This window comes from Rhea pennata, chromosome 3 (genome assembly GCF_028389875.1).
Source record: "Rhea pennata isolate bPtePen1 chromosome 3, bPtePen1.pri, whole genome shotgun sequence".
NCBI lineage: Eukaryota > Metazoa > Chordata > Aves > Rheiformes > Rheidae > Rhea > Rhea pennata.
In genome coordinates this window covers 25,008,823-25,032,870 of record NC_084665.1, presented here as the reverse complement: position 1 = coordinate 25,032,870, position 24,048 = coordinate 25,008,823, and the positions used below count along the sequence as shown (strand labels likewise).

The 24,048-nt window shown below is 38.9% G+C and overlaps 1 protein-coding gene across 1 annotated transcript in view; it reads left to right on the top strand.

Moving 5' to 3' along the window:
* KCNK2 (potassium two pore domain channel subfamily K member 2) overlaps nucleotides 1–12,268 on the top strand; it is a gene marked incomplete at its 5' end in the record, with an annotated part of 73,218 nt that extends 60,950 nt beyond the window's left edge. The window contains one exon of the mRNA XM_062573567.1: nucleotides 11,951–12,268. Coding sequence (XP_062429551.1) covers nucleotides 11,951–12,268 — 318 coding nt within the window. The remainder of the gene's footprint in view (nucleotides 1–11,950) is intronic.
* Nucleotides 12,269–24,048: the final 11,780 nt, after the last annotated feature.

Genomic DNA, 24,048 nt, shown 5'->3' with positions numbered 1-24,048 from the left:
ACTGCATGAATAGCACAAGTCCTAACACACCGAGAGCTTAATCTTGTTTGGAGTGTCTCATGATCTGTGTTATTTCAATGATCGTAATATATTATGAATGTTTGAACTTTATACTACACTGTTTTTATTTTATACTGAAGCTATTTCAATGTAGACTTATTTAAAGATATAAAGAAGCGTGAACTGAATAGACTTATGGATCCTGTTAGCCATTACTATTTTATTTTTATTAAGCAGAACTCTATTCTCCAGGTGATGCAGCACAGCACTATGCCAAACTCTCTGCTGAGGCACCAGGAACACGCACGCTATTTCCTTTTTCCCATTCTTACTCACCTTTGTAGCCTAAACAATCATATTCACTTGTCTACAGAAAGGAAAACCTCATTCTTCTGATATATCCAAGTTCTTTTGGCTGATGCCAGTATTCAGGATTTTGCTGTACACAAATGTTTTGTGTGTTTTTAGGTCAGATTAAAGACAGACATAACGTAATTCGTACCAGTTGTTCATTAATCATATTACCGATGTTCAGAAATGTTCCCCCATTTTTTAACCTATTTCTCAAACATGTCTGAGCGTAGCAGAAATAAGATGTTTTATCAATAGCTGCTGTGATAGCTGCTATAGTATCAGAAATGCCTGGGGACCCATTTGAGAAACCTGAATTATGGCATAGCACAAATTGCGCACTAGTTAGAAAACATGAAAAATTATCTGTGTTCTATCCTAATGACATTTTGTAGGAAGAAACTTGTATATGAGTATATTGTGTTTTCTGCAAGGTTAACTGCATTTGACTGGACAGAAGCATTGTGCAAATAGTCACTTCACAGGTAGCATTATGATAAAAACAGCTGCTCTCACTCATCTGGAAGCTGTCTTTGCTATCTGCCTAGGAAAATTGTAGTGAAAAAGCTGAGGGAATTCAGTGGAACTGTAATCATCAAGTCTGTCTGCCAGCAGAAGCCAGAGGAGACTGCTGAGCAGTAGTAGCCAAGTCAGCTAACCCGTACTAGAGGCCAGGGCTAAGACAGAGAGGATGCAAGTATTGAAAATCCCCTCTCCCCTTCTTCCTCAACTAAAACTATATTTCTGCTGAAGTATTTGATACCTCTTTTGATAACCAGCTATAATCATCTCCTTTTTGCCTTTTCCACTATCTGAAGTAAAATGTAGTTTATCATTGCATATTTAGGCTGTATATTGTGGAAAAAAAACCCTCAGCGTTCCAGAAGGTGGACACGTAGGTAGCAAATATTATCTGTATCTGTACTTCTGTAACTTTGTTCTTTACTGATGCAGTTGCATTGTACTTAAAAGCACTTTACGTAAGACTTGGCAGGAACAATGCATTTCATTGTTTCAACAAAATAAAATGTCTGTGTTTTTTGAGGTACCACAGGTAAGTTTGTCTTGTGCAAGTGGAAATGAGACAAAAATCTGTATTTTTTTTGTTTTTGTTTACAGTGTATTAGTGTCCAGACTAATTTTCCACATGGAATTTTATTTCACCTGTGACAATTTTAGATCACTGATACTCAATAACACTGTGTTTTAACAATAAAATCTGATAACCAAAAAAGCCTATTCCTTGTTCAGGTGGCCTCTCTCTCTCCTGAAATGCACTCAGGAGTTCTGATTGCATCAAATGGAGAGGGAACTGAAAGACAAGTGGAGACACTGGTGGGAGTTTTGGAAGGATAGATCTGTTGCTAGAAGTAGCTCATACAGTAAGATAGATGAAGTGTCAGAAAGTCATTGGAACATGCTGTGTGCTATAATCTTAAGTAGGCGATCTGTCTCTGAAGTTCAGCTTCAGCTGTGCCAGCTTGCCTTAAACTCCCTCCTCCTCATTATTCTCTATACTCTGATTACTCAGAGTACTTACAAAGTCTTCTGATTTTAGTCTCCTTGAAAGGTAAAATTTCAGCAGGATTTTTTCCTTATCTCACTCGTACCTCAGTTTGCACCTGCTTCTGAATTGCAGTGCTTTCTGAAGAAATGCCTGCCCAAATACATCTTAGCCATTTAGACTATAAATTTCCAGTTCATGTTTGCAAAATTAAGTGCTTACGTCCTTTGGCCTCCCAGTGTATTTTAGTAGAGCCAACAGTGCTATATACAGGAATTAAAAGGGTAGGTCAGACAGCCTTGGTGGTAGCCTGTTCCTCTAGAAGACCCTGAAGCAGAGAAGGATTTGTGGGAGGGAATTATAATGGAAAAGCAGTTGCATGTGAAGTCCTTTTGCAAGGGATGACACAATTCTGGGATGTGCAAGCAGGGGAACGCTGAATAGCTGTAGGAAAATGGCATTATTGCTACATATGTTATTAGAAGGACTGTTTTGGGACACAGTTCATAGCTCTGTGGTCTAAACTTTAGAAGGAATGCAAAGGGCTATAAAAAATGGCAAAAGACCTGCTTGAAGACACCACCTCCTAACTAGGAGTTTTTTCCAATCCATCCAAAATATGCAGAAAAGTGTATGTGAGAAGGAAGCACCTCATTTAAAAAGGTGGTTGTTTCTAAGAATTTCTGTTAGATGGGGAGAAACATAAAATATTGCTCAGCTCATAAAATATTTCTACAGTAAATACAGCCATAGGTCTCTAGTCAAATTAGGCCAGAGACAGTACAAAGCTACTATCAAAACCAAAATGGGAGGTGTAGTCCCCCCCCTAACTTTTGGGAGCCTGAGAAACGTAGAGTGCCGTTGGTGTAAAGACGAGGGAGGAATGGCCAGATTGATTTTGAGTGGAGTTTGATCTCTACCCTTCTCAAAAGATCATGAGTGTAAGTTATACTAGTGTTGTTCCAGGTCCTGCCCTAGCAACAGTCCATAGTGTTGAGTTTCTGTATTGATCACCCTTTTACAAGTACACTCTAGTATTAAGTGCAATAGCAAACATGAAAGTATGTACTATTCAGATATTCTCAGAAAAACCAATCTGCTGATTTTTTGGGTACTTTCTTTGTGAGATTTTTTCATCATAATTTTGTGTACTCCAGACACGATACCTACCTGACTTTTTAGCTTCAGATTGACCACACGCACACACACACACACACACACACAAAGATAACAGCTACAATACTTTGTGATCTTGATTTATGCCCTATCTCTTAGCTGGACATATTAAATCCCTTTAGAGGAAGCTCTTTTATTATTGTATAGGAAGTATCAGGTCCCCAAGTGATGCTGGTGCCTACTGGCCTGGGATTACGAGACATACTTTCCGGCGACCCCCTTTCTTAGCAGCCCTGCAGCCTGTGCCTGCCAAGGGAAGGTGGACAGCCCCCTCGGCGCGCTGCCCACTGGCCCCTGGCACTTGGCCCTGTTCTTTCACATTGCTCCTGGTTACCTTGCCATGCTGACTGAACAGTTCAGTGGAGATAAAGTGCCTCCAGCTTCAGGCTTGTGGTTCTGCATATAACCAGATAGTGGTGATGAGATCTAATGAATCTGCAAAAATAAGGCAAGGCAAATCATTAAAACTTCATAGTAGGACAGAAAATAATCAAAGCAAATTCAGAATATAGTGGTGACTTTTCTTAGATTTAATTGCCCATTATGGGTATTAGGGCATTATCACGGTTAACCTTAGGAAATCTTGATTTTTTTTTTTAAGAACAAGATGTAAGTGATTCTTTAAGCTACTGAGACAAATTTATCTGTGATTTAATTCTATTGACGGTGAGCGATACTTAATGTGGAATTTGTTCAGCCCACATCTCCATCATTAACATTCCTGAAGACTTTTCTTTATTCTAGTTAATTTCAGAGCTTGAATATTGTTAGGAAAAGATACCGAAAGACATTATTAGTAATAACTGTGTGTGTATGTGATACCTTTATTGTGGAAGGGTCCCCAGACACAGCTAGTTCAGCAGAATACCCTTGCATCTTCAAGAAGCTGTGTTGACAGTGAGGAAACTTGGTTTTGCAATAACAGATAAAAGCGATTGAGGAAATTCTGGGATACTTTTCTTTACAAGGATCAATGGAGTTGCAATACTCAAGTAGAACAATTAAAATAGAGCCTGAATATTTTGCACAAAAATGACTCCAGATATTGACATGGGAAAGTCAAAGAATTAAACAATTTTTACCAGGATTTGTCCCTGTGGTTACAATAGCCATTCTCTGCTCAATGCTCTGTCAAAATTAACTCTTTTTTTAATTGTTCTCTTTCTCATATCTTTATAAGCAGAAAAGACCAATGAGTTCATAAAACAGTATGTAGGAGGAAATCGAGACACATGCCCTTCAACTATTTGTGCCTTGGGTTTCATTATCCTTCTAGTGTAGTTCTTAAAACGTCTGCCATTTCTGGCTGCAGCAAAGTTTTTGTCTCTATAGTATTGAGAATAACTGCATATTTTTCTCCTGAATTACCTTAAGTTCCACTGACAGAACTTTATGCAAACCTGTGTAGCAGTTTTTTGTGGTTAATACAGGTAGGTAGATGTCATTTACTCACATCAGGTTGTAAAAGGGTTTGGAATGGCTCTCTGAGGTAGATAAAAGGGTTAAATAGAACAACTGATTTTGGGAGGAAGATGTAAGCACCTTTTTTGTTTTTGTCTGAAGTCATCAATAAGGCCAAACACTAGGAAAGGAGCAAATCAGGCTAATAGTTTGTGTACAGTGTTGAGGCATACACATGCAGCTGATTGCAGGGAGATATCTGATGTGCAATTTTTGAAGAGTAGTTCCCAGGAGATACCTAACACCAGAATGGGAGTGTTTATATTTCTGGAAAAAAAAGAGGTAAAATAGAATAATTTGGTGTCTCTAAGTATGCTTGGCTCTGTCTTTATAGAGGCAATTTTGAAAATTGTGTAGGCTACCTGCTTTTATTTTGTTGAATCAGACCCTGATAGAGAAAACCTGCCATCTCTACATCTGCCATCTGTCACATCTCCACAAAACATACTCCCACAGCTGCCAACGTAGATGCTCCTCCACACCAGAATAACCAAGATTCATGGGCTGCGTGCGTTCCAGTTGGAGAACGTGGTTGATTTTATCCAGGGCATTTGATGTGCTCGTGGAAATTATGTGGGTGAAACCAAACAGTTATTGCTCATCGGAACGAAGTCACGAACATTATTAAATAAAGGACTGAATAACCTAATTACTGTGGGAGAGCATTGTTTCCAAAACACTTCTGACCACCATGGCTACAAAAATACTACTCTCTATATAAATGTTACTCCAGGAGATGGCTATTTGGCAAAATATTTTTCCCCCCCGTGATAGTTGTCTTAAAGATAGAAGGACACATGTGCCAGTCAGGGGAACCCGAAGAGGGATCAGTCATTGCTTTATCTGAACCATTCAGTATCAAGTTCAATAGCTTAAAGACCTGGTGTGGAAGAGCTCTCCGCTATGGAGCTGAAGTTCTGAAAAACTGAAGCAACAGAAAATAGTGGTTAAGCACTTGGAAAAGCTCAGCATAGTATCTCATTAGTGCCTGTGGCCTTTCCTATCTGTGTTGCCTTCTGCTACTGTCTTATTTTACCTTTAAAGACAATGGAGCACTGTCTTATGTAAATATGTATGCATAGCTGTAGCACGATGGGGTTGGATACTCTCTAATAACACTATAACTGCAATAATAATGCTAGAACTAAAGACAAACTAAAAGCCAAATGCTGGGAGTGGGAATTTACTTAGTGGGACTATAATATGATCCCCTTAATATGCAGGAAATATGCAGGCTTCAATAAAAGTGTCTGTGAAGCCTGTCTTTTCCTCTTCTGTACTCCGGTCATCTCTAGCCGATAGAGAACCGATCTAGTTAATATAAGTTTGTATCTAGTTAATGTAAGTTTGTGGCCAGCTTTAGCTCTGACAGCAGGAGATGGCATGTGCTTGCCCGTAACTGCAGGAGTAAAACTTCAGATAGACAAACTATCCTGCCCACGCAGAGAATCAACCTACCTAGCAATTGCATTGTTAAATCCATCAAGCCTAGCTGTACCTGTATTCTTTTATTTCAATTTTTAAATAGGGACTTTCTGAGAACAATTTCTGAGAACACTGTATGAGTTTCTTGAAAACTAAGACAAAATGTTATGTAGTCTGCTCTGCTTCTTGGATAATATGACATGTGCACGCTCTTTCTAGTTTTGTCTTTGAGTAGCATATTATGGAGAGGTTAATTGGGTGTGTTATTTTTAAGTAACAGAGAAGTACATTGGAGAGGAAAAATGAAACTGCAAAACTTTGGAGAATGCATTACTGACAATTGCTATAAATTATATACTACAGAACATGTAGAGTTTTAATAATATCTGTAAAGAAGGCTACATTTTATTTTCTAAAAGGCAGTCAGATATTTCCAGCTCTTCTACTTGATATTTAATTCATTTTTTTTGGCTTTGCACTAATGTTAGGGCCATTGTGAAATGACTGAGACCTGTGTGTGCCAGAGAAAACATCATAAAAGTGACCATAAAATTTCTCTCATCAAAGAGAAACAAGACAAATTATTTAGAAATAGATATTATTTTCATTTTTCTGCATGACATGTATGATGTCTATTTTCTTTCTTATTTGTCAGTTATTGGTGTACCTCCTCCCAAGCGTATTACAGCTTTCATGTTGCATATCTGATCTTCCAAGCAATTGTATCTTTCTTCCCTCTCTGTAAATAGAAGTAAATTGATTGGTTATTCTGCAATATTGAGATTTTTAAAAAGTGACTGTGAGAGAGAAGGCCAAGCTAAGGGAAAGTTAAGTTACAGAAGTATGTGTTCACTTCAGTCTGCTGAAGGTGGTCTTTACGTATGCTTGTTTTTTTTTTTTTTTTTTTTTTTTTTTCTTTTTTTTTCCTCTTAGGAAATTTTTAAACCTTTTTCATTGCCTATGCTGAGAGCTTTGAGTTCCTCAGTTTCATATTTTCAGTTGTACTGAAGTATTATTAGAGGTTCTGTTGAAAAACGATGAATTCCAGGGACAGTGGTGTATGTCACAGAGGTTTTAAGTCAATTCTCTTACATCGGGAGCCAGCCAAAAGAGGAGAACTTCCTGGCCCTGTGCTTGCAATAACCTGTGCTGCTAAGCAGATGGATAAGTGTGTTTGAGCAGTTGTGGTTTAATTCTCAGTACTGATTACTCGTATGTAAATGTTGTTGCTATGTGACTTGTGCTGTCCAGAGCATACTTAACAGAATGAGTGGTCTTCCTGCACGATGGGCAGATTTTTTTTGGTACAGTTATTTGGATATCTGTTGTGAGAGGACTGTCCAGAAAGGCCCCCAAACTGCTCATAAATATGAGGAATTAGAGAAAATGCACTCAAGAATGAAGCAGGTGCCGAAAGACAGTATCTGCACATATTGCTTCTCTTAACAGTAGCTTCTCCGTGGACTTGTCTTTGTTCTGGATTAGGCGACTGGCCGCTATCCAAGTGCTGTTCTTAGCAAGACAGTGAGAAAGCTAAAATGCGGTGATGCTGAAAATTGATGGGGAGGGTTTTGGTTTTATCCATGATACTGCGTGAGAGAGGCTTCTCCCATATGAGTTTTAGGGAGATACTAATTCAGATGACTTTAGGCAGGAACAGGTGAAGGAAATGAGTGCCTAATATCTGTGTTTTTTCTTAATCCTGTCAAATTATGCATGTCTGTCTGTAAGTTATATTGATAGGTATGTGCACAGCCTGGGAACTGTTTGGTTATTCAGGAAGTTCATGCATTATTTTTGATGTAAACTTAGCAATTAAAGCCTTTTTTTTTATCGTTAGACACATTTCAAAATGATTCAGAAGCTATTTCTCATCATGTTTTAATAAAATAAATGTGATATTTCTACTACAGGTAGACAGAGATGCCTAAATATAGACATTTACAGATGCCACTAGAGATGTCCTGCTGTATTTGAGACATCCCCATGGAGCTGTCATATGTAGCACAGAACGTAAGGGAAATGCTTGCTCATCTGCAGTGGTAACTGGGGGCCAGGCAGCATGCACTAGGGAATGAATTGAGCTAGTGGTGTTTCTTTGAAAGAACAAGATCTAGTCTTTCCTGGTGAAGTGTGCGATGTAGGATTTTGAGTTATCTATACTATTAGCATATTTCTTGAGAATTTGTCATTGAAATCTTCAGGGAGGGACCTGCAGAACTGTGGCTTTTTATGAAAGCAGACATTTCCAAGGCCCCTACCAGCAGAGTCCAAACAAAGAACTAGGATAGCATGCCTTAAACTGAACAAGAAATGGGTATTTACATGATTTTGTTACTCCTAGCCTTTAAAAGTTCTCAACTTGCTGCCATCTCTGTAACCTACATCTCTGATCGCTGATCAGAGCAGAGCTAGAACACCTGTCGCAAGGTGTTAGGATATTAAATCCTAAATATCTACTAAGGTTATTACCTGCTAATGTTGAATGTGTAATGTTAACATATTAGAGCTAATATGCCCCTGAAATCACTGGAGCTGCCAAAACACGCTGCAGTCTAAATTAGACCTTAATGTGGAGGAAATCAAACCTGGAGCTGGACAAGAGCCTGCCTCCCCATTACTTGTGACGTTCCCACGGGGTAGCAGTGAGCAACATCACCAGTGCGACTTATTATACGGCTGACTCCTGTGCTATCACGGTGGCATGTTTTTCCTATTACTCCAGAAATATTTTGTGTCATTCAGCCTGAGGTAAAATACTTAGCTGTCAATCGTTTCTGTGACTAAGAGGCCTCATCCTGGTATCATGTTGCCCTCAGTTATGGCAGCTACAGAGTCTGCAGATAATGAAGCAAGAGCAGTTTTTTGAGAAAAGTAAACAAATGTGATGGTAGGTGTCTATCTTCAGAATATTTTTTTTGAGCAGCACAGACAACTGGCATTTCAGTCTCTTTGCATAAGATATTTTGTGACTATCAGACCCCAAATGAAGTGAAGCTATAATGTAGTATAAAAAAATGTCATACCTTAGGGACAGAGAGAGCCTGAGCATATACTGAAATGTCCCTATGGATAAAGGAGGGATCAAATTACAAGAACAGGTTGCTTTTGTACTCTGGCAGCTAAAAACTGCATATTCCTTTTTTCTATAACCTTTTGTATTTGAGTCTGTAAGTGCAATGGAATTAAAAGAATTTTATTCTGAAAAGATAACATTTTTGGGTGCATTTCAGTTCACACAAAAGCTAGGGGCTGAAAGCAATAATTTGAGGCATACACAGTTCACACAGCACTGAACTTACAGCTTTCATGCTGTGCCAATTACCTCTATTTAGCTACTAATGCATTTCAGTTTTGCCTAGCAGTAGAACTGCATTTTTCAATTTTTTACTCTGATTTTAATATGAACTAAAATTATGCCAAGCTGTGTGTTCCTCTGATACACAGGCAGATAGGACTAAGATCACCACATTCATGTTCCATATCACCTTAACTGGGACATGAACCTGTCTCCAAAAGCCATATTTAACAATCTTCAGCTAGCTGCATCTTGCTTCTCAGAAGAAATCTGGTTAAAATGTAATAGTCAGATATCCTAACAATTACAATGTAAAAATTCTCCCAAATAGCTTACATGCACAAGAGTTAAAATACGGCAGCTTGCCCTGTGCAAGACAGCACCATCATCAACATGTAGCGAGGTGGATTGTCCAGGCATTTCTGAGCATGTCATCGGGGTTAAATAGACTTGGTTTTGTCACCTGCATGGCCAGGTGTTTTTTCTTAGCTGAGAAAACACAAGAGAAATGGGAACTGAAACTTCCAGTAAAGGAAAGGTTAAAAAGGATATGGGGAGATGGTTTAGGATGGTTGTGATTTTCAGTAGCCTGAATTGTGCCTGCTGAGGCACAATTTTAAAACTACAAATTTGATAAAATTCGTTGAATGTGACTATATGCAATGCTATTGCTGAGCAAAATGGCTGAACTGATGAAAGCTTACACAGCTGATAAGGGGTACAAATGTGTGGGGTAAAATAACTTTTAATGTCTCTTTGCCCCCCTAGGCAGTATGACCCCCACAATTTAAGCTGCCTGCCTTTGGCAAAGCTTTGGAGCAGGACAGAGCTATCTCAGGGCATGCCTTGATACTGCCTATTGTATTTTTATTACTTGTTTACTACAAATAAAAATATTGTAACAGCTGAAATGTTTCAGCAGTACAGATTTTATTATTTTCAGATCTGAAGTGCAGTTTTTCTGATCCTAATTGCACAATTTAAACACTAATAATCATTCAGCTAGGCAAATCCTCTGTGTATTACAGAAAATAAACCTTGTTTTCGAAAATATACATAATGGGTCCACATTAGTCATCTGTGTAATTCAGTGAAGCTGAGACAAATGTAATAAAATGACCCCTGGGTAAAGAGAGCTTTTTGGTTTCTTCCTGGGAGGGGGAAAGTTTTCCTGAAACCCTGACACTCCTCAGCAAGCTGATCAATTTTACCTTCATTTTATTCCTGTTTTCCACTGCACTGCTAAACAAGAATAAGCCTGTGGCCACTTGTCTCTGATGTTTTGTCCTCCATATTTCTTTGTGCTAATTTTTATTCCATTTCTGTGCTCACGGATTCCTAGCTTGCTTGCCAATGATTGAAGTTCTGGACTGAACACTACCAATTAGACTAATCTATTTAATTGGGTTAATTCTTTTGAAATGCTTCACTTTGGACTTACGTTTATCAGCAGTTTATCTTCCCCTTGCTATACTTTTAAACTGTTAAGCTGCCAACAAAGCAGAGATTTAAAGAAAAACAATCTGAAAATATTTCTGTAGCGCTTAAAATGGGATAATCTCCTCCAAAGGTGTCTCCTTTAATACGCCTTGTATAATTTATTTAGTTTATGATATTAGCTGCTCAAAATAGAAGAGCAAATATATAAATAACACGTAAATTACAAGTCCGTAATTCACCTCTGTTATTTGAGTGAGCTGCCAAGTCTATCTCATACTGCATCTCAGAAAAATAATGATAATTTGGGATTCTGTGCCAGCAGCTGCCTGCCTTAACCGCATAGGGTGGGCTCATAGGATGTTTCAACTTTGCTGATACTGAAACAGAGGAAAAAGAATGCTTAAAGGGTAGAATTTGTGGTAGTTTTACTCTAAATGAAGGTGGATCTGCCTTTAGGTTGTCGGCAAAGACATGCAGAGTTAGAGAATAGGAACTAGCTGGACAGCGGGGATTTACATACACTTACAAAATAGTCGTGATCGTGCAAGCTGGCACCTTGCAGCCAGTCTGCCTGGAGATCTGCCTATAAAGGGAGAAAACCCACCTGACTGGCAGGCTGCCTTTCCTTTGGGCATGATCGGCAGCAGCCTGAGGAGCCCCCACTGCACTTGTGTGCGCGTTGCTTTTTGATACACCGCTTCAGCGGAGTCAGGGCGACAAGCAGGCATGGTGCTGACATGTCTGAACCTGTTACTGCGTTGGTGCTAGGTATGAGAAAGCACGAGAAAGAACACAAGCAGCTGGCATTTTCCTTTAAAAAGGCTTTTCTGTCTAGATTTAGAAATTTGCTGCCAAGTCTCCTAGGGATCTTTCCACAGGCAGTGAAGGCGCTCATAAATAACCCTGCACCCTTGTAGCGGTACATAACACACCCTGGATTGCTGGGGTTTCAGCATCCCCCGGCCAGCGGGGTGCTTTGCAGCTGTCAGGGCTCTCTTTACTGGAACCTCCTTCTGTTGGTGACTGCCCCTAATCCAAAAAAAGCATTTAGCAAAAAAAATTCTCTTTTGTTTTTTAGAATCATTGTAAGCTCTTATTAGTGTGACATTTCTTCCTCTTGGACACCAGTTTGGTTATTATTGATAAAACAGTGAGTCTGAGGCATGGGAAATCTGTGCCAGCAGCAGCTCTTTGGCAGCCCAAAGCCACGCTGCTTGCTCACTGGGCTCTCGAGCCCAGACAGCCTTTAAAGGCTTCAGGCATGTTATGTTTCTTTCTCCTTGTTTTTGCTGCAGGTAGGGGAGTTCAGAGCCCATGCCGCAGAATGGACAGCCAATGTCACAGCAGAGTTCAAAGAAACACGGAGGCGTCTAAGCGTGGAGATCTATGACAAGTTTCAGCGGGCTACCTCTATCAAAAGAAAGCTCTCTGCAGAGCTAGCAGTCAACCACAATCAAGACCTGACTCCTTGCAAGAGAACCCTGTCAGTCAACCATCTAACCAGTGAGAAGGACATCTTGCCAGCTCTGACAAAGACAGACAGCATTTATATGAATGGTTTGACGCCTCACTGTGCAGCAGAAGAGATAGCTGTTATTGAAAATATTAAGTAGTTGTGACTTGGGATCCCAGTCCTTGAGAAGCTCTTGGCTTAAACTAGCCATATACCTTTTTTTCTCCACCCTGTCAATGATTAATGCTAATAGCATTTTATATGTTTGCATGAGTTCCACAGAAACTGCAGTCCAGAGTTACCATCACATCTCTTCAAAGACTCAAGACAAATGGCACTTCTGTTATTGAAAGATGCTGGAACAAGCAACGTCTTCTGCCTTTATCTGCCCAGACTGTTTTTCATTTCTCCTAATGTGCCATATGGCCTCAAGAATGAATCACACTTGTTATGGTAACAATGTAGCTTTGAGGGATCAGTCCTTAAAATTTCAGGGTCTACCTTACTGAGCCTAGGAATGGACCATTTATGGACTACAACCTATTTGTAAATGGCAAGAAATTCTTATGCAGCCTTTTACCTAAGAAATTTTTGTCAGTGCCTTATCTTTTGAAGAACCAGAACCTCTGCAATTCCTATATGGTTTTTGTTTGTTTGTTTTCTTGCATGAGTAATGTATTTCATTTGAGCTTTCATTTTTCTTGAAATGATGGTGTTCTAAAGGTGTCTGTAGTGAAGATACCAACCAGCATGAATGAATGCCAAAACTCAACAATCATCAAATCAATGTTCTTAGCTCTAAATTTAAAGGCACTGCAGTTTCAAAAGTTGCGAAAATGTCCCCCAGAAGCATTTGTTTTACTCAGGTCCAGCTAATACTTGGTCACACTGACTTGTAGAATTTGCAGACCCACTTCAGGTCTTATTTTTCAAGCAGTGTTGAGCAGTTTTTTTTCCTCAGCATCAGATGTACCAAAAAAAAAAAAAAAAATCTGCAGCTTATCTATCACTAAATTATTTGATAGATGACAAGAGGGAAATAAAAATTACTATTATGAGGTTAGGCAGGAAAGGGTTTTAACTGGTGCATTCTGATAACCATACTCAGAAAACAAGGCAGAAAAATACAGTAGTCTTTAATGAGCATGAGCCTTCTGCCAGACATTTGCTCTACAAAAAGGATTCTTAACTTCCTCTTTCAGTCAAGTCACGCCAGATGCCGTATGCTATTTTACGCAGGAATCCTGCTGGAGTGCTTTCCTGAATGTCCCGCTGCACAGTGGCTGCTTATGCTGGAGCTGTGACTAACGTGGGAATGCAATTGCAACTGGTATCACTGTGACTTTGTATACTTCAAACACGGAGGTGTCTGAATACAAGTGCAGGTGTGGAGGAGAGCTGATAAATAGCACAATCTGAGTACTGATGATTGTTCAGACAGGATAGGCTGATGATAAGCAGGTCTAAACTGTACCATGGGTTTTCTTTATTGATTTTAAGAAAACACATTAACTATGATTTTATGTCCTCTATTTTGCTTGTAGGTGTATGTGAGATTCAGAAGAAACACAGGATGGAATGGATAATTTTGTATTTTTTACATTTTTTTTCTTATGTTAGTCTATTGTAACCTGGCTGTACATAAAATGAATAGAACAGGCCTTAAAGAATAATATAGGCTCTGTGTAAATTAAAGAAGAATGAGACTTTGCTGATTGGGCATGATTCAAGTGGCAAATCTACAGCATCTCTGACCATTAGATAACATGCAAGATATGAATGTTAATGTTTTTGGATGCTTAGCTTGTTTTCTAATAAATATAAGTTAATATGTAAATTCAGTCAATTCTGTGTAAATATCAGTCAATTAACATTTACAGAGAGTATGCTTTTAAAATGAAGAAAGTTCCATAAAACAGCACGGAGCAAATGCTCTTATAAAAGAAGACCCTTGTCTCCCCAGCACAGTGTTCTGAATGTCCGCATGGTGAGACTTCTTCTCGCCGTGCATAAACTGTGAATTGTAATGAAAAATAAAGTTTTTAATTAAAATGAGCTTTTTCTCAATCTCCTGCTTGGTATAACTACAATGCTAAGAAATAATTTATGAAATTGATTTTGTGTTTTCTTTGGTAACAGAGTGTAGCAGTTTGCTGCCTGCTTTAATTTCAGTTAGGTTAAGCCATAAAGGCTCGGCTCATCCAGCACAGAAATATTTTTTCCTGATATTAAAAATAATGCTCTTCGGTTGCTCTACCCTAAATTGTGTTTTGCTGTTTTGTTTCAAAAAATCAGCAGGGCAGAGTTTCTTCTGTCCTGTGCTACAGAGTTGATGTTAGTTTATCCTCCTTGCCCTGACGGAGGGCGAGGGGAGCTCTCACCTGCTCTCCTGCCGCTCCACTCCGTGGGTGGGGACCTTCTGCAGAAGGGTGCCAACAAACAGCTGCAGGGGTAGTAACCTTTCAAACGAGTACAATCACTTCTGCAGTGAACATTTCACTGTAGCCTCTTTAATTATTCAAAATCTCAGCAAAGGGAATGGTAGCTCTCAACAGTGTGGTGGTAAGTAAATACTGAAAAGTCTTATTTTCTTCAGTCATTCCAGCCTGATTTGCCTGGGATGTTTCTCAGTTCCTTTTGGATCTGATTTTCGAAAAGGAACTGGTAATGTTTAATGTTGCTTCTCTTTGAAAATCAGAGCTGCAATATCATAGGTTGAATATTTGGATCTTTCTAACTAGGTAGTTCATTTCTACCTACTGACTTATAAGAGCTTATATATGATTTCTTTCTATTTAAAGAAACTTTCAGTCCTCTTAGAACCTATGAAGAGAAATATACAGTGCTTTGAGACCCTAGGAGAATGTGTGTGATATTAGTATGGATATTTGTTAAACCCATTTAAACATTTATTTACCTTGATTTTGGACATGATCTATGGGAAAAGAACCCTTGTTAATTTATATATAAAAGGTATTGTTTTATTTTTCATGTTTTTAATAGATCTAAAATACCTTAACAAAATAAACTAGGCTAGATTTGGCTGTTTAGAACAAAGCATTAACAATAAAATACTGTATTTTTAGGTTTAATGATTGAAGAAGAAGAGAAGAAGCAACAGTCCAGATGGCATAAGTAGGTAGAGCTACCATGATCCAAATGTGGCTAGTAACGTTTATGTTACTGGAAAATCTTTTTCTCCCCCTCCATGTACAGTGATAGATTACAAATGCTGAGGAAGGCTAAGTGCATTTATAAAAACCTGATGAAATCTGTGAAGGCTTTTTCTTTTTCTTTCCTGTAAAAAATGGACTTCTGTATTAAAACCTCGTGTCTCACTTTTCCCTTCCAGTTATGGAGTTACGAAAGAATTAACTAGGACTTCAGAAAATCACATTTGTAACCTTCTTTCTCCACAGATACATGAAGATGTTTCCGCACTATTAGTATACTTGCTACTTATTCAAGGTTTTGAAAAATGTGTTTCAGCTTAGTAAAGGGTAATTTTCACTTGTGCTGCCACAATCAAATTCCATAAAAAAAAGACATTGACCAAAAAAGACTCTGAGACAAGTTCGAGCACATAAGGATCTGTAAAGGCACAAGTTCCAGCTAACAAAATAACCTACTTCACAGTGTTACAGGATAGAAATGATGTGAAATCTGTTAGAGAAGTAGCTAAAGATAATCTGTACTGTGTTTGCTCTTGCCAGCGTTTTGTCTTGTCTAATAATCTTGCCCTTTTTGGCTTTCTCTGGTATATACATACATCTGGTGATCGAAAGCTGAGATTTCGGATAGCCCTGTGCAGGCGGTGGAGAGGCTGAGGCACGGGAGCTTGTTTCTTCCTCCGTTCTAGCTCGAGTGTCATGGGGAAGAGCTTGCTTTTGCATTCCCTTCTTGTGTTGTGGCTCTGGGCTGGCTTTTTCCTCCTTTTCCCCCACTTTTAAGCAGCCTCGAGGCACTACTGTCAGTATCGAACCGTGAACAGCCTGGAAGGGGCAAACCCAGAAGCTCTCTGAATCTCGTGACTGTCCCACCTGTGCCTTCCCTTCTTCATCCCTTACTGAATTGCTCTTTGATACAACAGCAGAAATGCTGGAGAGTAACGTAGAAACTCGCAAAGTGCTAAACCTCTGAAGGAGTCACCCTTGAACTGGAATGGGACTTTGGGTCACTAAACCAGCAGTAAGACCAGGACAGCAGAAGGGAGAAAATCTGGCCTGTATGTTTCTTTTGAGTTTTTCTCCTCCAGGATTATTTCTACATCAGTGGTTTCTAAAAGAAACACAGCATGCCTGGTAGAACAAGAAATGGGAAGCAGCACTGCTTACAGTCAGTCCTACGTACTCAACCCAACTCTACATATGTATTTAATTTTCTTCCTTGTGAATATGGGCACTTTGTCAAGGAAACTACGTATAGTGCTGTGTTCTGACACAGCAGTAGCAGTAATACATCTAATAAACTGCAATTATATGTTTGTGTGTTAATTACCTCTTCTTTCTTACTTTGCAATATTGTTTGAAAGGTAAGGATTTTATGTATTAAAAAAAAATACATTTTAAGTGAATTTTTCAGACTCAAAGTAATTATTTTGTCGCAGAAGCATGCATAAGATTTTTGGTTTGGGTTGCCCTGCAAGTTAAACTGAACAATGTGACTTTCCCATGAACAGTGTTTCTTTTGGGAAAAATTAAGGAAATTCTGATTTAGTGTTATTAGAAATAAAAAGCTGTTGAGCTGGATGGAGATATTAAAAAGTGCTTTTTAAAATATATTAGAACAAGTATTCTCTGCTTTGTCAGATTATTGTTAAAATTGTAAAGTGCCTGAGTAGATGAACTTATTACAGCCGATGTTCATAGTTAATTATAGTTAGAAAACTTGAATGTTTCAATGCTAGGCCATTGCTTGTCTTGCATTCATGAGGATTCGGAGAAATATGTTGAATAAGTTTATAAACATGTACATTATTATAGAACAAATTCTTTTTGTCTTTTATATATAACTGATACAGTAGCTTTTGCAGCTTTTTATTCTGGACTCAGGTATATTTGTGCCTTCAACATTATTGTATAATCTTAAATTCAGCAAAAAATCTGCTCCAGTAAATTTAAGATCATTTCATGTTAGTGATTGGATAATATAGCTCAATTTAAAATTAGTATTTTAAAAAATTAATAGACTTCACATCTTTTTATGAATGGTAGCAATCCCTCTCCACCAGTGATGACAGGTATAACTTTATATAATAAATACATCTTGTGTTATTTTTGACTGTTTTAGCTGTTTCTGAATGTTTAGCTCGTTTTTTAGTTTACTTGTTGTTGACAGATAATTGCAGAGAAAGCAAATCACCTTTCTTTGCTTTGTAAATAATACATCATGACTGGACTACAGATCCTGGAATTCTTTATAATTGAAATTGGCAGTATACATTATGTTTTGTCTGCACTTGCAAGTCATTATGAGTAGTATTCATTAAACACTTCAGGTGTATTGATGTTTCTGTGAATGCCATAGGAGTGTTCATATCTTTAGTCTGACTTTGGCAAATGAATGTCCTTAGTGAGAAACTTCTAAGAAGGATTTCCTTTATTAACCCAGTTGTTAATTCTAGCTAATCTTAGAGAATAAATACATATAGTCAGATCCTCCTCCTCCTCCAGAAAGAGACATGCATTAAATAGCCTTATGGGAATATGCTATCTGTCATTAGTAATAAATAACAATATTTTCCAGAAGATGAACAGCAGCCTGAAATGTCATCCTAAATACAGTTTAGTGATAATTCTTTTTTTCTATTTTTATACTGTTAATTTTATCCTTCAAATTAACGAGAGCAGTCAGAAGTTTTATTCTGGAAAGATATATGCATCTTTCACAGTAAGCTTATTTTAGTCTAGCTTGGCTCAGGGGAGAGAGAGAGACTAACTTTACTAGATGACTAGGAATATAAATCTATTTGTATATATATATATATTTTAAAAAAATTCTCATAGGACCTTTCATATCAGAATAAGTTATTAAATCCAGTGAGTTTAAAAAGGAGGAGGAAAAAAATATCCTAATCCTCAGATATTAGGCACTGATACAGTGTTGGTGCTAACTTGTATACCAATCCCAAATCTGCTCCTCTGCTTATTGACTTATGCCTTTCCCCAAAAAATTATAGAATTGAGAGAGAGAGAGAGAGTTTTGAATACTAAAATACTGTAAATGAAAGCGGTTCCTATTTTTTTTTTCAAGATCATAGTTTTGTCCAAAATTTCACTTTTATTTTCTGCTGTGCATGAATTTCCTGACATCTGGGTCTTACTGGAAATTCATACTTTGAAGAGGATGAGTATAGGAGGTACCCACACAAGGTAGAGTGCATCACTGCAGAGGACAGTTACTGGTTCAAATCCACTAGATCTCACTGCAGACATGACCAAGAGAAGTGGTGCTTTCACTAGCACAGCTATATTTTCCACATCACCGAATCACACAGTATCATAGTATGGTTGAGGTTGGAAGGGACCTCTGGAGATCATCTAGTCCAACCCTCCTGCTCAAGCAGGGTCACCTAGAACACGTTAGACAGGATTGTGGCCAGGTGGGTTTAGAATATCTCCAGAGAAGGAGACTCCACAACCTCTCTGCGCAACCTGTGCCAGGGCTCCGTCACTCTCACAGGGAAGAAGTTTTTCCTTATATTCAGGTGGAACTTCCTGTGTTTCAGTTTGTGCCCATTGCCTCTTGTCCTGTCGCTTGGCACAGACAAGTCTGGCCCCATCCTCTTGACATCCTCCCTTAAGGTAATTTGTACACTGATAAGATCCCCCCTCAGTCTCTCTTCTCCAGGCTAAACAGGCCCAGCTTTCACAGCTGTTCCTCATCAGGGAGATGCTCCAGTCCCCTAATCATCTCTGTAGCCCTATGTTGGACTCTCTGCAGTAGTTAAATGTCTCTCTTGTACTGGGGAAAACAGAACTGGATGCAGTACTCGAGATGAGGCCTCCCCAGGGCTGAGTAGAGGGGCAGGATCACCTCCCTCGACCTGCTGGCAACACTCTTCCTAATGCACCCCAGGAGACCATTGGCCTTCTTGGCCACAAGGGCACATTGCTGGCTTGTGGTCAGCTTGTTGTCCCATATCCTTCTCTGTAATCCATATAGCATTTGGAATAACTTATGTCACGTTTCCCTATTCTGTAGTGGAAGAGAGGAAATCTTACAGATTTAAAGGCTCTATATTGCACTGTTGTCCAGAATATTAGTCCAATAGTCACAACCTAATCCTTCCTGGACTGTAAAATTAGGAGTCATAAAGTCTGAGCAACTTTTCTAATAGATAATACCTTAGTGGCTTGTAGCAAAAAGGAGGTTAAAAAATTAGGCTCCACTGTGAAAAGTGGAAGTGGGAGTAATATGTCATGTGCTATTGTGCATTTTCTGAAGTGGAGGTGTAACAGGCACAAAGACCTTTTCATTTGTTGGTGTCCTTAGAGACCGTTCAGAAGAGAAATTTCATTATCAGAGTACTCATGCTCTTTTGCAATGCTTTTGCAGGCTTTAAATGTGCATTACCTATAAATGTATGATGTCTTTCTGGGTGTAAGGTGGCTAACAAAGACTGGATAGCTTGGAAAGGGACAAACTTACTCTGCTTGTACTGCATAGATGGACTAAGAGGAGCTTGAGTTTTGTAGCCTTGGAGCTGCCTTTGGGAATAGGCATTCTGCAGGATAATGCCGGATAAAATTGCCTTTTTCAATGTGAAGTCCTTAGAACAGTGTTTTATGTAGAGAAAGTCTTGAAAAATGTATTCCCATCTGCTCTATCAAGCCCTGAACGGAGGCTGCAGTGTTGTTTTATCGCTGCAGCTGTGTGCTGCTTGTGAGCTTGGTCTGTCCTTAATGAGCTAGACTTCAGCTCAGCTTTAGCACTAGAAGGCTTAGTGGTTTCTGCTTATGTAGCCTGAAAAATATAAGAAAACACTTCTTTAGAATTTAGTAGAGAGAAAATTCCTCTAAAATCTTGCTGCTGGTTGGTGATCATGGCAGCCAGGTTTAGATCAGAAATCAGTTTTTATTGTCAGAGTACAAGGGCTGCATTGCCAGATCAGATTAAACCCACTAACTTCAGTACAGTTCCTCTGTGCTCACTGTGACTTTCAAAGTAGGCTCTTAGCCTACCATTCCAAAGTAAAGGATTATAATGGAAAATATGTAGAATCCTTAACTACAGAGCATACCATAAAGCTTTCTTTTCTTTTTTCTTTTCATTACAAAACCAAACCCAATTATTCAGTACTGAAAAACTGTATACAGAAATGTAAAACTAGCTACAAAGACAGTCAGGATGTCTTTCTTCTGCACTCTTTTTCTTTGGTTGCTGTTTCGGTCTGTTGGCTATAGTTAAGTGACTTCATGCATTTTTATGTTTTTAGTAACATCTTGCATAATAAATATAACTAATTTAAACAATTTTATGTGCTGTATGCCTCTGGGTTGAATATTTTTGGTCCCATTAGAAATGAATAACGTAATCTCAGTGCAGATGAAAAGTGTTATTTGTGAAAAGATACACGAGGAAGGTAAGCATCTGGTTAGTATATTCTCATTTAATATACCAGAAATTTTGAAAATATATGTTGCTGTGGAGATTGTGGCATGACATGGTGTATGGGGAGGACAATGTGACACCATGCACAGACCCCTATGAGTTGTCATTTCCCACAGTGTTTAAGACAGCTGTCAGAATTGCATTCAACCAAAATAAAGCTGTTACATATATATGTCCTATTGTTTTCCAGCTTTTCTACTTGTCTGCCTGTCACTTTGATAATTCTGCAGTAAGAAGAACTTTGAAGTGAGCTGAAAGAACAGAAAGGCATGGAGAACTACCCTGAAGAGATCTGGGGGCAGGAGGTTGCAGTGATTAAATCAAGTGTTTTTTCTCCACCTGTGCAATTTAGGCGCTGTGCAGGACAAGTACTTGACAACCAAAGTGACATTTCCTCACTGCAGTTATATAGCCTGGGTGTGTAGCTGCCTGTGAGCCTCCTCTAAATCTTAGTCCATCCAAGGGAAATAAACAAACAAAAAAAAAAGAATTCAAAGTATCAGTGGCAATTCTCATAGTAAGTGTTTAAGGAGCTCTTGAAGGTCAGTCTGTATTTGAACCATATCTGAAGCAAGTGCTATTAATGCAAGTCCAGAGCATTCCAACTCAGGCCTCTAAACCTGACTTTGTATGACACCAATATCCTGCCAATGATGGTAAAAGCCAGAACTAAAAATTATTAGCCACAAAATTAATCCAATAGTTCAGCAGAATTCTTTCTCATGTATTCTTGAGTAATATTGCTCACAGTGGTAATGCTTTTTCTTTCCCCCCCCCCCCCATGTTTTTTGTGTTGCATAGCAGGTAGAAAAGCAGCCATAAATTGGGTATATGTGCTCCTTTCCAGTTTGTGGCTGATTCGGAAAGCCACAGTAAGAATGTGCTTAATATAGTTAGGGGTATTGGGATGTGTCTTTAAAAAGATAACTTATTTCGAACCTTTTTACTATTTCTGTCAATGCCATGTTTATAGCACATGCTTCCCCTCATGCTCAAGAAACGCTCGCTGTGAATATTTTAAGTTATTACCTCTTCTTCAATCGCTCAAAAAATCTCTTTTGCTATGACAAAAAGATGGAATACCGTTTGGTTGCTGTTGTGCTCAGAGCAAGTTTGTTATGCTCTTTCATTTTGTCTCTCTGTTTTCTTTAAATACGCTACATTTCTGTCTGTCTGTGTCCCTCTGCTTTCTCTTGTCCTACGCTTGTACTGTACCCTTTGGAGACAAGGAGCACCTCGGTATTCTCTGCTGTGTTCTCTGCAGCTGGGGGTCTCTGTTCCTGGCTGGTGGGTACTGTAATAATACAGATTCACTGTGTCAGGGGATGATCGACCAGTTGTGTCTTTTCCCTGGGGTAGATATCAAAAATCCCTAATTTCTTCCTCCTGACACAGGCAAGAAAAATGCCTGAGTCTTCTCAAATACCTGAATCATGTAGGTTACCAAGAACTTCTCGGACTATGTGGTTACCGTGGCCACCAAAGGTTACTTTTCCCCTTGGGGAATGGTAAAGTGCAGGATAATTGCAAAGAATGCAAAAATGTGCAGAGAAGTCTTTTTGATGTGAGGTATTAAGAAATTCCTCTGAACTTGTGGAAATAGGATGATACTTCATTAACCAGTGGAGTTTAGAGAGAAAGATTTTTAGCTATGTAATGAATAAGCAAGACCACCACAGTGAAAAGCATGGAAACCACAGACAGTACACTAATGTTCATTTGAGAGCACTCAACACCTGCCGGGACACTCATGTAAAAATAGCCCGTACCTGGGATCTGGACTTCTCCCCAGAGCAGAATTGCTGGCTCACTGCAACTTACCTAGTGTTGGGTTACAAACCAGTACTCATTAAATGCCATATTTCTGTAAAATAGGCAACCCTTAGAGTATAGACTGCTGGAAAGAGTATAAATGGGAGTAAAGTTTGGCCCTGCATGTCAAGCTGTAACAATGGTTACCTCCATGTTCCCTTTCATGGGAGATGACAGGGATTATTAATTTACTAAAAGCTCTCCTGTCAAACTGCATAAAACAGCAGGTGTGAAGCTGCTTTGATAAATGAGGTGGCCAGATTGCTAGAATGATTCAGAGCAGCTACTTCTGAAAAATCTAAGTCCAGTGGCAGGTACATGAAAAGAGAAAATACAGGAGAAAATATAAAAGGAAAGTTTTGCTTTGAGTACTGCTATCAAGAACCAAAAACCCAGGAGGCAGAGTCCTGCTTTTTAAGTCAAATAAACGGTCACTAAAGGCAGTGCAAACTCTGCTTCTCCTGAGAAGGCTATTGAAGGGATGCCTTTCTGTTTGTGCAGGGTACCAGGACATAGTCTCATCTTCATTCTCTTTGAGTAACTCTGTCCTCCAGCCTCCCAGAGTGTTGTAAAAGAGAACAGTTTCTGCCCTTGGGAACTGAACGATTGGGCTAGAAAATAGAAACGTGATGTTTGTGGAGATAATTTTAATCTCATGTACCTCCCTAGGGTTGTAAAGTTTCAGCAAAGTGTATTGTTGTTGGCCTTTCCAACCTTTTTTTTTTTTTGTTGTTGTTGTTTTTTAAACTCCATTTTAGAAATCATGCTCTTGTCTAGTTTCTGAGCAGAGGGTCACAAAAATGCTTCCTTGCAGTTTCTTCCCATTCACTTGTGCAGTTGAACCTCACCTATAACTATCACAACTGCTTCTGCTCTTATAACCCACAGGGTAAAATTATCTTTAGAAAAAGTGGGAGAATCAGGACATTGCAGGAAAAGATTTGCTTTAAATCAACCACAAGTCTTAGGAAGTATTTGCAAAAGAACAATTTATGCAGTGAGGGGAAGCTTATTAAAAGTGCAATTAACTGTAATGATGTTGCTAATATGCCTGAATGTTCATTCATCTTAGCACTTAAAGTTACAAAATCAACAGTCACCCACCCTGAGTGCACATCTATTGACAGTAGCTACACGCTCAGCAATAACTAACACAGTCATGGGAATTGAGTGCACCAGCACTGACATAAAATTAAGATGGAGACCTGTTTGTATAAGATATGTTGTTCTTCTAACATACTCAGGAAGGACTCAGCTTTTTTTCCCATGATATAGTAGGTATTTCTGAGAGGGCAAGAGAGAGAGAGAGAGAGAAAGAGCCCATCACTTTCTATAGCACCACTTCCAGGTCTGCTGAGGACTGCAGCTGGAGAACCAGAGCACGGCAGTGACACTTGCTCTCTGTCAGTGTAGCTGAGTTGCAGAAAAAGGGAAAAAAGGCACTATAGCCACCTTATAGCTGATCTTCTGTTGACAAGGTGGGTTAAACTAGAGCTGCTTAGGGCTGTGCTCCTT